General features: G+C 38.2%; 1 protein-coding gene across 1 annotated transcript; it reads left to right on the forward strand.

Moving 5' to 3' along the window:
• Positions 1-1400: 1400 nt before the first annotated feature.
• CCDC28A (coiled-coil domain containing 28A) lies at positions 1401-13734 on the forward strand. Its single transcript, XM_045843248.1, has 6 exons — positions 1401-1537; positions 3806-3988; positions 7275-7438; positions 8162-8316; positions 10127-10149; positions 13172-13734. Exons 2-6 carry the CDS (start codon positions 3831-3833, stop codon positions 13224-13226), a joined length of 555 nt encoding a protein of 184 aa, XP_045699204.1. The 5' UTR covers positions 1401-1537; positions 3806-3830; the 3' UTR covers positions 13227-13734.
• Positions 13735-15602: the final 1868 nt, after the last annotated feature.

Genomic DNA, 15602 nt, shown 5'->3' on the forward strand with positions numbered 1-15602 from the left:
ACCTATCCATCATTATGAGAATTATCAAATAATTGTGGCAAATTTATTTAATAGAATACCATATAATTAAAACAAATGAAGTCTAGCCATATGTACCAATGTGCATAGGTCTCCAAAACACAGAATTGGGTAAAAAAGTTAAGTTTTAGAACAATGCTAAAAATATAGCCTTTATGTAAAACTTGAAAAGCCCAAAGTCATTCTCTACATTGTTTATAAACACAGAGTAAAAGTATAAAAACCTAGATTATCAAGATGCATATCAAATTGAAGATCGTGGTTACCTCTCAGAAGGGAGGTAGGTGGCTACCGCTTTATCTGTAATGTTTCGTTTATTTCACTTAAAAATATAAAACGACAAAACGTAACACCCATTCATTCTGGCAAGTGGGAACATGAAGGTTTACTCTGTCTTTTCTTTTTAAAACATTTCATAATTTTAAAATGTGGGTAATTGAGTTCGTCTTTGTTCTGCCTCCCTGATACTGACATAATCTCTAGATTCGGTTTCCGGTTTCCTCAATAGCAAATGCGAGAAAGTCTGTGGTGCTCTCCTTAGTCTCTTCAATCTGACGGCCTGTGAACCGAAAACCTCCCTCCCCACTCCCAATCCCACATGGGAAGGCTATCCAAACTAGGGAATGAAAATGATGTCTCCCCACATTTAGGAGAGAGTTCCATCTCACTCGATCCTCAATTCTTTCTTCAAAAGCAGGATGTGTATTGGAAGAACTGTCTTGGCAACAGAGACGTGGATTTATCAGCCTGAGTGTATGTTAATATTCTTTTCTAAAATGAGGATAACACCATTACCTACCTCACCTAAAACATCTACCTCACAAAATTGTACTGAAATTTAGAGAAAACACATGTCTAGTGCCTGAACAGAATCGCTACTAATAATGGTAGTAATAGGATCGTATTTAGGTTCTAATTAGGCTCAGTAGCACGGTTTTTCACGCTGCCGTCCAAGTCCAAGTTGGTTTACCTTGACAACTCCCGGAGATGTGACGGAAACAATCCAGGAATGGTTGCTAGGGCGACACTCCGGTTCCGCCTCGGGGCTGGCTCGAATAGCACGCTGGGAATTGTAGTGCATAAAAGCTGACACTAACCGAGGGGGCGGGGCAGCTTCCGAAAAGAGTACTGTATTTCTCATTCCTGCGCCCACCGCCATCTTTCATCCTTCCCTGCTTTTGGGCCACAGAACCCAAAATGAAAACCCAGCTATGGATCCTCTTTTCCAAGCCCGCCGAAGGTACGGCTGAAGGTAGGCCAGGTGAAGCACTGAGGTGTCAAGGGCGGAGACCCGCGCTGGTCCCGCGGCAGGAAGAGGCGAGGCTCCAGCAAAGGGCAGGAAGGCTCCACCTCCTTACGTCACTTCCGTCAACAAAGGGCGCTGTTCAGGAGACAAGTCCGGGATGTGACCCTGGCTCAAGCTGCCGCAGTAGCTTCGGTGGCTGCAGCTACGGCGGTGGCTTCGGAGAATCCGGATCTTTGTAGGTTGAGGACAGCACCCGATCCCCTCCTTCCTCAGGTATGAAGTGTAGGCAGAGGCAGCCTTGTCATGGCCCTCTTTAGGCCCCTCCCACCAGCCTCTCCGGCTGGTGTTGGAATCTGGGCGGTGCGGGGTGGGCAGATTGGCGAAGCGCCGGAAGGTGAAGTCCAGAGGGACTTCTCGTGGTCCTGCGTGGAGGCTGTGGGCTCCTGGCTCTCAAAACCAGTCTGAGTAAACTGCGAGCCGCTCGACAGGCCTTTTCTAACTGGTTCTTTGCTGCTTGGTATATGAGAAGGATTTCAGTGTTCTTGTGTCAGAGATGTTACCGTCCCCAAACGGATACGAGCCTCTTAGAACATCTTCGTTTAGACCGCTATTGGTTTATTTGCATTGCTTTACTTCGTAAGTTTATTTTTGCCTTTTCGTGTATTAGCATTGAGTTTAAAGGCAAGCGTGTTTATATCTATCATCATTTCATACAAATCCTTGCCTCTTTAGAGCAGTTTTTCTGAAGTTCCATATCCTTTGTGTTGCATGCCGAAACAACCCCCAAATATCTGTTCTGTTACTAAAAATGCTTCTTTAAAGGAAAAATTGTTAGCCAAGATGCCAGGGGATTTTCAGTTAGTATCTGGGATTAGGTACTGGGCGTTAGAGCCTTTCCTTGAAAACCTTTCCTTCTTTGGAGGTGTCGTGGCTCCAGTTACGACTGTCTAGAGTCAGCCTGAGCCACCTGGGCTCAGTGGTTTATAAAAATTCCAGTGCTCGGGCCACTGATTCCAGGTATTGGCAAAACATCTGTTTTCATTACAATCCTCCATTAATTAATTGAAAAGGGACATCAGTGTATTTGAATCTTTTTGAACAATCACAGCATGATTAAATGCAACTCAACATACCAAAAAGGCCTTAATGCACTTAAGGCACTTCACAGTCTGATGAGGTAAATAGCCATATACGGCAAATTTCTCATCCTATGATACATGAAACAATAAGAAGAATTTAATATGCATACATAAAAAGGAAATGGAGGATATTTTAAGGTGGATGACTTAAGAAAATGAAGCTGGTTAATATATAAAGTAAGGGGAAAGTATTAGATACACTGAAGGTCTTACACATGCTCTATGGAAGGGTCGACTGTGACTTCATAGTGTAACTGTTAAAAAAAAAAAGATTTTATTTATTTTTAGAGAGAAGGGAGCGGAGGGAGTAAGAGGGGGAGAGAAACATCAGTGTGTGGTTGCCTCTCATGTATCCCCTACTGGGGACCTGGCCCGTGACCCAGGCATGTGCTCTGATTGGGAATGAACCCATGACACTTTGGTTTTTTGGTTTGTAGGCGGGGCTCAATCCACTGAGCCACACCTGCCAGGGCCCTAGTGTAACCTTTTTGGTATTAGCAAAACTAAACATATATAATAAAGTTCCATGTTTCCATGGAAATACATAAAGTGTATCAAAAATAGCTACAGGGCCTAGCTGATGTGGCTCAGTTGGCTGGGCATCATACCACACAAAACAGAAGATCACCAGTTCGAAAACCGGTTCAGGGCACAAGCCTGGGTTGTGGCCTGGTCCCCAGCTGGGGTGCATGTGAGAGGCAACCCATCCATGTTTCTCTCATATACTGATTTTTCTCTTCCTCTCTTCCCCTCTCTCAAAAAATAAATAAATACAATCTATATAAAAGTACTTACAGAATATGTTTAATTTTATATAACGTCACTTGTTCAAGGAACTATAATAAGTATTATCCCTAGACAGACACTGAGTTCTTGCTTGGTAGTTGAAATGAGGGTTCTAGTCACTAGGTCAAATGCAGATACCCCTGTCAGTTATACATCTGTTTGAATCCAGATGGTTCTTCTAAGAATATATTTTAGAAGGGAACTCAATAGATCCACCTGAAGTTTGAGTCAGGCTGGGAATATCACATGGCTGTTTTGTTTATTTTTTGTGTATTCAAAACCTTCAATAATGTAGGATTTTTGAAGTCAGTGACTTTGTCTTGCTCAGTACCATCTCCCTAATACCCAGAATAGTGCTAGGCAACTGGATGAGAGTCAACATTTATGGGGTGAGTGGATACAGAAAATGGTAAAAAAAAAAATGGTCTGATAGACAATTTGTCTTAAGGCTTCTGTGTACAAGTAAGGTGGATTAAATTTAAGGCCTCCTTATTCTAACTATCTCTAACAACCTCTGAAACTCTCGATTTTCTTTCATCCTCTGAAGTGGGTATTTGAGCCTTTTTCATTTGGGTGTGTTATAGCATGCATGTATAATTTTGCTGCTTTTCTTTAGGTCTTAAGAAGCTGGCCTTGAAACAATGGAGGAGCGGAAAGTGAAGAGGAGGAGTCCTAAGTCTTTTAGCGCCCACTCTACTCAGGTTGTTAATGCCAAAAAAAATGCCATTCCAGTTAGTAAAAGCACAGGGTTTTCAAATCCTGCATCACAGTCATCTTCGCAGCGACCAAAGTTAAAAAGGTGAGTTTTTTCTTTCCTAGTATCAGAGCAAAATGCTATTAAATACGCAATCCTGTGATTCTTATAAGTTTTTTTCTCTGACTTTTAAAACAGTTCAGACCCATATGTGATTTAGAAAAAAAATTTAGAAAGGTTAAAGTATATGTATAGAGATTAGTGCAAAATGCATAGCTTAAAGGTCCTTACTTTGTCTCATATTAAAATAAATAGAGCAAGAAAACTTGTAGACAAAGTTGATGAACTAGCCAGAAATGGGATAAAGGATGGATATATATAATTTGTTTTAACTAAGATGAGTTTTTGTGCTTTGGTAATTTTTATTTGTTTGAAGTGTGGTTTCATTGTTTTTGTAGAAATAATGCTTATTTTAAAAATTCAAACACAGGAAGAATTCAGAGCAGAAATTTAAAACACTAACATTTCATCACCTAGAAGTAATCGTTAATATTTGATGAACATCATTTGTCTTTAGACTCTAAAGAAAACAGGAATGACAGGTTTAAATGTGATGCGCATCACTGTTGCATATCTGTGATTATTTTATAGTATTTTTAAATTATTTAATTATTTATTTATTTAGAGAGAGGGGAAGGGAAGGAGAAAGAGAGGAAGAGAGAAACATCATGTGTGGTTGTCTCTCACAGGGCCCGCACTAGGGACCTGGCCAGCAACCCAGGCACATGTCCTAGACTGGGAATTGAACCAGCGCCCCTTTGGTTCGCAGCCTGTGCTCAATCCACTGAGCTACACCAGCCAGGGCTATTTTATAGTATTAAATATTTGGAAAGCAAGATAGCATTCTTTTAGAGAAAAAGCATTTCATAATCTTAATTCTTTTTCTATTTATGACTAAATTAAGTTACTTCCAATTGCAAGCTCTTCATGGAGAGTCAGTTAAGGAAGGAATGCTGGTAGCACGCTGTAGCCATTGGGTTTCCATAAAGGAAAAGACGAACTTCTTGCCTTGATGGTGACCTCACACTCTGAGAACACAAAAGGGACATAGTCAGAGACACTGAAAGGGAACATTCCCGTAAGGATTGAATGAAAAACAAGAGTCAGGAGGTTTCCTTTGAATAAATTATCAGATTGGAAAGGGGTTTTCATTCTGGCTGAATTTAATTTAGAGTCAAATTTCTAATATGGTTATGGTTGGAGGAAAAAGAAAGTCAAGAGATTTTAAAGGGAATTACTCCTTTTACTCAATTTTTATAGCAGTTTACTTATACCTCATTGCCATTTTCTACCTTGTGCTTCTACTTTCCTACTCTCCTCTAGAGGGAGGGGGACTGTGTTAATAATCCTTATGTGTCAGACAATACTAACAGCGGGGCTCTGCACCTAGAATAATTCTAGTGACTTTCTTTTATTGTTGAAATACTTTAATATAAAATGAGACAGTTCGACATAATCAAAAACATTGAAACAGAATAAACAGGTTTTTATTTTCTTTTTGGATAAAACTTCCAATGTGAAAGAAAAGATATGTACTAAAATCTTATATTCTATAGTAGTTTATCTCAGACTTTAATGGAAATATAGATCTCTTGGGGATCTTTGTAAAATACAGATTCCGGATCAGCTAGTCTGGGATAGGGCTTCAGATAAGTGTTCTGATTAGCTCTCAGGTGATGTTGATGCTCTAGGTCTCAGACAGCAGGGTACTAGATGGCAGGGTGCTACTCAGACGGTTTGAGTAGCAGGGTACTAGATAATGATATGTATGCCTAATATGAATATAAGATGCAGATCTTGCTTGTGAAGAGCTGTTGCTGACTCACTGTCTGTGGCCTATATGTTCTAAGTTGATTTCTTGTTAAGAGCATTAGTTTCTTGTCTTGCTACGCCCTTCCCCCCACCCACTATATAGCCTGTTTATCTTGTCCTTATTGTTGTGAGTGCACTTATGGAAAAGATGTCATCATACAACATTACAAAGAAAGTAACTGAGTACTGAATATATGTGTATGTTGGGATCTGTAGTACATGTTGGAGTTATACAGAGTTATTCAACTCCTTCTTCCTTTTTTGCCTGGCGAACTACTTTTTCTTTAAGGCTTCACTCACATACCACCTTCAGGAAGTTTTCTATGGCTACCCCTAGGTTGAGTGAACTGCTCTTTCTCTGTTCCCACATCACTCAAGTGTTGAGAGCCTGGCATATACTGTAATAGATATGTGTAATAAGAACTAATCTAGTCTAGGGGTTCTACAAAGGCCTTCTGGAGGAAGTAGCGTTCACACTGAGACTTGCAGGGTATGTGGAAGGTAGCCTGACAAAGATGGCCGTAAGGAGAAGGATGCTAATATAGGCAGAAGATTGGCATGAAGGTAGGTAAGAGAGTGGAATTCTAGGAGGCAGAGAGATTCAGAAAGTCTAGAGGATAGGTAGACAAGAGAGGGTTTCTTAAGGATATTTTATGCAGCAGGCAATGCAAAGCCACTGAAGGGTTTGAATTAAGTGAATTATATGCACTGATTCTACTTTTTAAAAAATTGACTTGGCTGCTTTGTGGGGAGGGAAGGGGGATCAGAAACAACACACCGAGACAGGAAACCCAGTTAGGAAGGTGTTGGAGTAGTTCGGTCAAGAGACAGGTTTGTGGCAGTGGAGAAGAGAGAACTACAAAGATCAGAAATATATCTGTGGGCATTATCGATTGGACTTCATGACTGCGTGTGGGGGCCGTAGGAGGGTGGAGGAGTGAAGGTTAAAAACAGGTTTTTTAGCACTCCATCATATGGTGATTAGGAACTGATGTGTCATTCGTTCTCCTTAGGCTGGGTGCTCTTCCATGCAATGACTGATGTCATGTGCCTCTCTGTACACCCAGTATCAGGCATGGTGACAGCTACAGAGTAGGGGCTCCATGCCACCTATTGAGTGACTGATTGTTTATGAAACAAGTAGGGTGAAGTTTAGAAGGGAAAGGTGCATGTACTGAGAAATAAAATATGAAACATAGGATAGTAAAAGTACTAATCATCATTTTAGTTTTTTTGTAGTCCAAAGAATTGGCATGTTGTGTAAATGAATTAATCAAACTTTTATGTCCTTTAATAGTTATATTTTGTACATTTCTTTGAGATTTTCACAACCTATTCTTTTGGTTTCTGGCTTGAAATTACTGATTTTATTTAATATTGAATTTGTTCTGATTTCTTGTTTTTAAGGGAAATTCCATTTGATTCACAAATTTTGCTTAACCTAGGACAGTCTGAAAATAATCATCTCTTTTTAAAGACAGTTAAATACAATTGATTTTTAATTGCATCTTATTTGCAGAGTGACGAAAGAGAAGACGAAACCTCAGGGAGGAGAAGGAAAAGGTGCTCAGTCAACTCCGATTCAGCATTCCTTTCTCACTGATGTCTCGGACGTTCAGGAGATGGAGAAGGGGCTTCTCAGCCTTTTGAATGATTTCCACTCTGGAAAACTTCAAGCATTCGGTAAGCAATAGATGTTTGTCTATACCATTTTTCTCTTTGAGATGTTTACATCCTGTTTTCTGCATGTATTTTGCTACTCCCTTTGAAAGTGTCATTTTCTTTTGTTAAAAAAAGAGTCCAGAGGCAGAAAATGCAGTCGTCTTAGATTTCATTTATCAATTCAGTTGTGCTACTGAGTATACAATTGAAAATACTACGGTGTGTTTCTCATGCTTCATAAAATTCTGCATGCTTGATGAAATATTCATTTAGTATGAATATTTTCATATATATTTCTTAAAGGAGGAATATGTTATTGGTTGGGAAAGAATTTGTGGTTAAGTCTTTATATGACTCCTAATTTTATTGAGATTATTATAAAATATTGGATCATTTGATTCAAATGACAGTTGTCAAATTGTAGGTGATTAAATGCTGCTGTTGCCTCTATATATGATACACTATTGAGAAAAGGTATCTTCTTTACCTTTTATTAAAAAGAATATTTATTAAGAATCTTTGCTATATGATTTGTTTAGCACCCATGGTCATTTCTTGGATTGTTATTGTTTTCCTGGTCAGAAATTTGATTTATATTTAGAAAATATACAATCATTAACAAACTAATTTATAAAAGAAGACAATCAATTTCTCTTGCAGCACTATAAAGTTTAAAAGTGTTTCCTCTAGGCAGATAGATAGAATTGTCTTAATCTTTATTAATGTTCTGGAATGCTCCCCCAGGAAATGAATGTTCCATTGAACAGATGGAACATGTTCGGGGAATGCAGGAGAAATTAGCTCGCTTGAATTTGGAGCTGTATGGGGAGTTAGAGGAACTTCCTGAGGACAAGAGGAAAACAGCTAGTGACTCCAATCTGGACAGGCTTCTGTCTGATGTGAGTATAGTTCTTTTTCTCGATTCTTTTCTTAATAAATATTTTTATTGACATAAAATTTACTATTATAACTATTTTAAAGTATAACTATTTTAAAGTATATAGTTCAGTGGTTTTTAGTGTATTCACAGTTGTGCAGACATCACCACTGTCTAATTGCAGAACGTGGTCATCACTCCAAAAAGAAATCCTGTAACTCTCAGTTCTCCCCACTCATCCCCTGGCTACCACTAATCTGCCTTCTATCTCTACGAATTGCCTGTTCTGGACATTTCATATAAGTGGCAGCATACCACATGTGGCTTTTTGTTGGGATTCTTTCACTTAGTGTAGTGTTTTCAAGTCTCATCCATGTTGTTCTTTATTCTTTTTTTAGAGAAATTATAGTCCAAAGAAATTATACATAAGTTTTCTGAGAATGCTGACAAATCTTAAAGTGAAATATTAGCTTCTATACATATATGATAAGAACTTAAGATATAGAAAATAGTATGTCAAAAAGTCCTGACATGATTAATACATACTGCATTATCTTTCAGGGTGTTACTTATTTTTAAATACAGAATCACGTTTGTTGTTTATGGTAATTTAATCCATTTCCATGCGTACTAGCTTGCTAGAGTTGCCATAACGAAGTATGAAGTGCTATAGCCTGGGGAGCTGAACAACAGAAATTTGTCTCTCACAGTTCTTGAGACTCAAAGTTGGAGGTGAGGGGCTGGCAGGGTTGTGTCCTCTGAGGCCTCTCTCCTTGGCTTGCAGATGGCCGTGCTCACACGGCGTTCTCCCTCTGTGCATGGGCACCTGGGTCCAAATCGCCTGCTCTTGTCATGCTAGGTTAGGGCCTATCCTCACTACCTCATTGTAACTTCATTACCTCTTTCAAGACCCTGTCTCCAAATGCCCTCCCATTCTAAGCTGCTTGGGGATAGAACTCAAACATGAATTTTGAGAGGACACAATTTAGCCCGTAACACCACCTGTAACAGTTATCAGCCCCTATCACTTCTCATACTGGGAAGTGTAAAATTTGCCCCTTTAAATATTTTTTTGGAACAAAAATTAATAAAACTTGAGTTCCATGTACTTTAGTTTCAGAATAGTTTCCGTGGTCACCAATGACATTCTGTTGCTTTTCTCTATTTTTTAAATAAGTGAGTGTGAGAGAAGTTTCATGCCTATACTTAAAAATTTCAAGCCAATACTTTTTAAGTCTACTGTGTTGAGTGTTGCAGCTGTTTCCTTTTCCCAGTTCCTCTGAACAAATACAAACTTAATTTGTAATACATTTAGGAGAGTAACTGTGGTATGCTGAAAATACACTGAATTTGAAACCAGAAAGCTTTTATTCAGTCCAGGGTCTGCATTTGTAACTTTGAGCAATGTAATATTTCTGCAACTCAGATTTTTCCCTCTAGGAGTGAATTAATTCAACCTCATACTGAAAACTGAATGTTACGCAAAATATTTTTATAATCCTTAAAGGTTTTAAAGATTTTGATCATTAAAATGGCAATATTTATCTTTTAAAAACTTATTAGAGATGATTATAATTATGCCTGGTTTTAAGTATACTTATGAAACCCCAATTTTTATCATCTGGTTTAATTCTCTTTTGCACATTCTTGTTTAATAAATGCTAAAGTACTTCATAATTCCTTTGCATAATTGAATTTTTGAAAAATTTTTTCTTTAATATTGCTTTTTCATATAAAACTTAAATAAAAAATAATTTATTTAAAAATGTAGTTATGATATTAATTTATTTATTTTATAAGATTAAAATTAAATGTGTTTCTTTATGTTACAGTTAGAAGAACTGAATTCTTCCATGTATCCTTTGCTTAATAACAACAATGAAAAGTCTATAATCATGTTTTGGAAAGATGTGATTTTTAGATATAATGGACAGAGTCATCTGCTATTATTTACTGGGGCTATCTCTCTTCCCCTTTGGTTTCCAAATGGAGTTTCGTAGTTTTGTTTGTTTCTGGTTTGTTGTGGTTTACTTTGTATTATTTTATAAAAAATTTTTTTAATTAACAAAGTTGAAGATTAGCCTAGTTCTCATATAAATTATTTTGAATCTTAGATTCTGAGGCTCAATGGCAGTTGGTTATCCAGAACTGTGTTTAATTTAATATTATTATATAGAATATTTAAATGCATAAAATTGAAAATTAGACTTTCAAGGAATATTTACATAGGTTGTGAAATGGTATTTTCATAATTAAGTATACAAAATATATTATCAGATTAGCCAAGGTACATGTAAAAGATTCAGGTTTTGGTATTTTAATTTAGAGCCATTATTTCAGGAACTTTTCAAAGTGTATTTTTTTTAACATAGCGATGGGCACAATGTGGGGTACATAGAACAGTAGGAAATGATCCTACCTATGAAATAATTACATTTGGGAGGAAAGACATCTCCTGTGAACCAAATAACAACATACTAGAAAGAATACTGCAGAGTCAAGAGATTTAATTTTTGAGATTTGGTTCCACATTTTGGTAACGTAACCTTGGGAAAACTCCTTAGTATCTCAGTGTTCTCTTTGACATGCATTGATTGCTACACATAGTGATGTGTACATGAAATTTTCCAAACCATATTATGTATATGTAATGTATATATATTTACATATATATAAATTACTATTATTACTATAATAGTGCTGCTATTAATTGGTGAATTGTACAGTAACAGCAATGAAGAAGCAGGGAGGTAATTCAAATCCAGTACTAATAATTAATAGCTGATCTTTATTGAATATGTACAGTTTGCCAAGTATAGTATGAAGGATTTAACACACATTATCTCACTTGGCCCTACCCTTTGAAGTTGTTGGTGTTATACTTCCCATTTTACAGGAAATTTTGAGAAGCCGCATAAACTATGGGGAGATACTAAAGGTATCATTGTCAACGTGATTTAAGAAAGACTTAAATACTACAGGGGTAAGATATGAGTTAATTAGGGAGCTTTTCTTAGATGTAGTTCCTAGTTCCTTGTTCTTTATATTTGTTCCAAGCTCTATATTCTTTCTAGGCTTATGACACTTTTGTATCTCCTGTCCCCTAACCTGAGTTTTTGTTAAACGCTCAGACTCACTTGTCTCACCACTTTCCTTGTTTCGCCCACCACAGTCACACAAGGCAGTGCAGTAGAACATGAGAGCACGTGGTTTGGATTGCTTGGCTTCAAATCTTGGTGAGCAGCTATTCAGCCTCGAACAAAGTCTGGCCACCCTAGTTTCCTCATCTGTGATCAATGTTCTCTCTGGTCTCATACTTCCCTCTCCTAATTCCATCTCTGTCATCAGTGTGTCAGTTATTTCAATCACCAAGATTAGTTTAAAATCCCTCTATATTCATACCAGACATTGCTAATATGGCACTTTTTGCCATTGAGCCTGGACATGGACATGAAGTTACATGCCACCTCGTAACTACAGTTCCTTGTCAGGCATCACTAGTTCTGCCTTTTATTCTTCTTTAATCCTCTACCCTCCTCACGTGATCCCATAACCTTTCAAATATCTGTTCCAACCCTAGAGCTGCACCGTCCAACATGGCGGCCACTGGCCATGTAGCCACTAAGCACATGAAGTGTGGCTAATCTGGATTATAGAATGCTCAAAGTGTGGTATGCATCCCTGATTTCAGAGATTTAGTGTGAAAAAAAGACTGTGAAGTGTCTCAATATCTTTATAATGACATGTTGAAATGATAATTTTTGATACATTAGTGTAAATAAAATATATTTGAAAATTATACCTGTGGTTTGCATTATATTTCTGTTGGACAGTGCAGCTGTAGACTTTTGATGTTGCCACTAAATCGTCCTTCTTAAAACATCACTTGCATCTTGCCATTCCTGTTCCTTTCCAAGTTTTTTTCTCACCATGCCAAACTTTCTAAAGGGCTCTCACTGATGTGATCACCACCTGTACCTCCTGTTTTATTTTTTATTCCCACCAAGTTGGCTCTCTGATGTCCAAGAGCACATCGTGTTCCTGTTTACCATGCTTTTGTTTAGGTTGTACTTCCTGCCTGGAGTTACTCTGGCCTCTCCCTTCTCCCCATCAAATAACACGGAAGCCGACCTTTTCTATAAAGCATTTTGTTTGTCCCTGAGACTAGCATTCTGGTTTTTTTTTTTCATTATGTGTTGATTTTTATAGGTGTTAAATCTCAGCCTTACAACTGGATGAGAATGTCTTTGATGGCGGGGCTCGTGTGTATACATGTTGCAACCCCTCCCTACATACATAGCTCGCATTTAGTTCTCTGTGTATCCATATCATGGTTTGAATTGGGTCTTGAGAAATAGGTAGCAGGTGGATCATATAGATGAGAAGGGACTAAGATGTACAGGGATTCCACCTGTTCCCAATTAAATAACTCAGGCTCATAGGAGAGGTTTTAGAGCTCTGAAGATTTTATTTTATTTTTGACTTTTACAAAGGTTGTTTTCTCAAGGATGGTAAAGTGGTATTGTCCTCTCAAATGAATTTTTTAATACAGCAATTATTTTGTATTCGCTTCTAATCAGCTCCTTACCATGAAAATCATCCTAACTGCATTAAAAGAACATAGTCTTGAAACAGTGATTTTTTCTGAAAGTCTTCAAATCCTTGTCATGGTTATAATTACTTCACTACATTTAAAAATTGTCTTACCACTACTAAGTTTCTCAGTAATAACATAGGTACTTTCCCGTTACATTTATTGTTTGTTTGTTTGTTTGTTTGTTTTAATGCCTTGATCTCTTATCCCCTGAGTGTAATATCCAGAAGTTTAAAAGATGTACTTATTATAGAATGAAAATCTTCTTAACTAATGAATTCAGACAAAAACTCCATTTGGCAGATGCACAAGATATTCCAAATACTTCGACCAGCTAAAATGAAATGCAGTTGCTTTCTTGTGGTTTGAAGAAAAGCAGCTTTATTTTTCCAGCTGAATCCAGTAGCAGAATCATCTTCCACAATATGGAATTAAAGTAATTACAGTGCCAGTGCAATGATTGTTTTCACGTACCGCTTTTAGTAAATTTGACTTTCTGTAATTCGCTGTAACTGGGGGCCTTGGCCTTGCCGAAGGCTTAATCAGGAAATGTGATGCAGAGACCGTGCTGCTATGCTTACTGTTGTTGCCTTCTGGGGTTATACTTGAAATGTGTTGTGCTAAATGTTGTCCACAGGGCTGAAGGATTTACCCTTGAGCTCACCAAACTTACTCCACTGTTGATCCCACGTTGATGATGTGCAGGCTTTTTGTGGCAGCCCAGCTTCAGTTTACAGCAGACAATCGGGACACACGGTGGTGTGTTTTCCGGTGGCCAGTGATAACAAAAAATGTTAAATGAGTATTTGTGAAATTTGCTATTTTTAATAAAGTGATTGTTTTAAATTTGTCTCTATTGTTTGTGTTGAAGAAACCTGTAGTCTTCAATCTGGGAATACGAGTTCGGTTCTCAAGAGTAAACGGTGCTCACGGCATGCGAGGCTCTGTAACTTTTCTGCAAACGTCGCAGCTTGTGCACACTCAGCTGCGGGTGTAACGAAGAGAGCACGGGCTGTGCAGTCAGACCTGCGTCTGACTCTGCATTCTGCTCCTTGGCTGTGTGTTCATGCACATTTACTCAGTTTACCTGAGTTTAATTTTTGTTTTCATCTAGAAAAAGAGGTTAATAACCAACTCCTAGTGATTGTTATGGGGAAGTAAAAGAGTGTGTGCCAAGATGCTTAGCACAATAGTTGACACCAGTAATGTCCAACAAACATTAGCTTTCTCACCCTTTCCAAATCACTTGATTGAAATATCCATATACCATAGAATTTACCATTTTCAAGTATACAATTAAGTGGTTTTTAGTATATTCAGAGAGTTGTGCAGCTACCGCCATAATCTAACTTATCACCCCCAAATAAACCTATTAGCAGTCACTCCCCACCTTTGCAAACCCCCCTGCACTTGGTAACCAGTAATCTTTCTGTCTCTATGAATTTGCCTGTTCTGGACATTTTCTACAACTGGAGTCATATTGTACAATATGTGGTCTTTTGTGACTGGTTTCTCTTAGCATGATGCTTTCACAGTTCATTCACAGAGTGTGTATCAGTACTTCATTTCTCGTCACAGCCAAATCATGTTCCAGTGTATGGATGTACCGCATTTTATGTACCAATTTACATGCTCCATTGCCCCCGCCAGAGAGAAGAGACCTCCGTGCTTCTGCCCACTTGTTTCCAAGCACCTACTTGGGGACAGGGAGAGTGGGGGGCCCACTGAATGATAGTAAACAAATCTACTGGTTTTAGTAATTCTGGGGAGTCAAGAGTTAAAAGAATTTTGATGAATTTATCTAATTAGTCTTTTAATATCCCTCTTAAAAATGAAAAGATTACTAAAACATGAAATACAACCTGGGAAACATTTCTGTTGGGTTGAGACAATGGGATTCCAGGGGGAGACCTCACTCTGGGGTGGGACAGAATAAAAGGGAACTGCCATGTGACGTGTTTTTCTTGGACGGGCCCTGAGATCAAGCGAAAGCTGTTTCCTGGGGCTTGGTGACAGAGCAGCAGGCTGGCCTTGTTTATTCAGTTGCCCTTTGTGCCAGGGCACCTCATGTGGGTCCCAGGTGACAAAATTTTAGCTTATCTAATTTGTATTCTTTACACAACTTAAACATGCTGAAGGCAACAGGAAAAAAAACAATGAGGTGCCTGGCTTAGAATAAAATTTGTCATATGTTGCATATTCCTTGTAGATAAATTTTCATTATAGGTAAGTTTTAAAAAATACTACCAGAGCAAACCAACTTCCAGACTTCTTAAACTTATTTACAAAAAATTAGATCATACAGTCCATCACATGGTTTTCTAACCTGCTTCTTACGAATATTTTTCCATGGTGGCAACTATTCATCTACATTGAAAAAAAAAAAGCTTAAAGGTTTCACAATAACTTTAAAGACTTTTACCAGAATCATTGGAAACCAACTAGGAAGGGTGCTTTTGGGTTTTGGTTCCTCCTGTATAATTTTAAAATTGACAGTAAGTATAAAACATTGAGGATTTCCTGAAGATCAGAAACCCCCACCTTTCCCATCCAATGGCCTTAAAGTCGCTAGCTTTCTCCGCGACCAAGCAAACGTTGACTTCGGTATCCAGGAGTCTGGGAGCCTGGCGTCTCTCTGTGGCTTCTGAGCACTCATTGCAAGGAGAGCCCGGTGGTCACGCGGGTCCCCACCCAGCCCGGCAGACCCAGGTAAA

This window comes from Phyllostomus hastatus, unplaced genomic scaffold, assembly GCF_019186645.2.
Source record: "Phyllostomus hastatus isolate PE091 unplaced genomic scaffold, TTU_PhHast_1.1 phas_contig_40, whole genome shotgun sequence".
In the NCBI taxonomy this organism is placed as follows: Eukaryota; Metazoa; Chordata; class Mammalia; order Chiroptera; family Phyllostomidae; genus Phyllostomus; species Phyllostomus hastatus.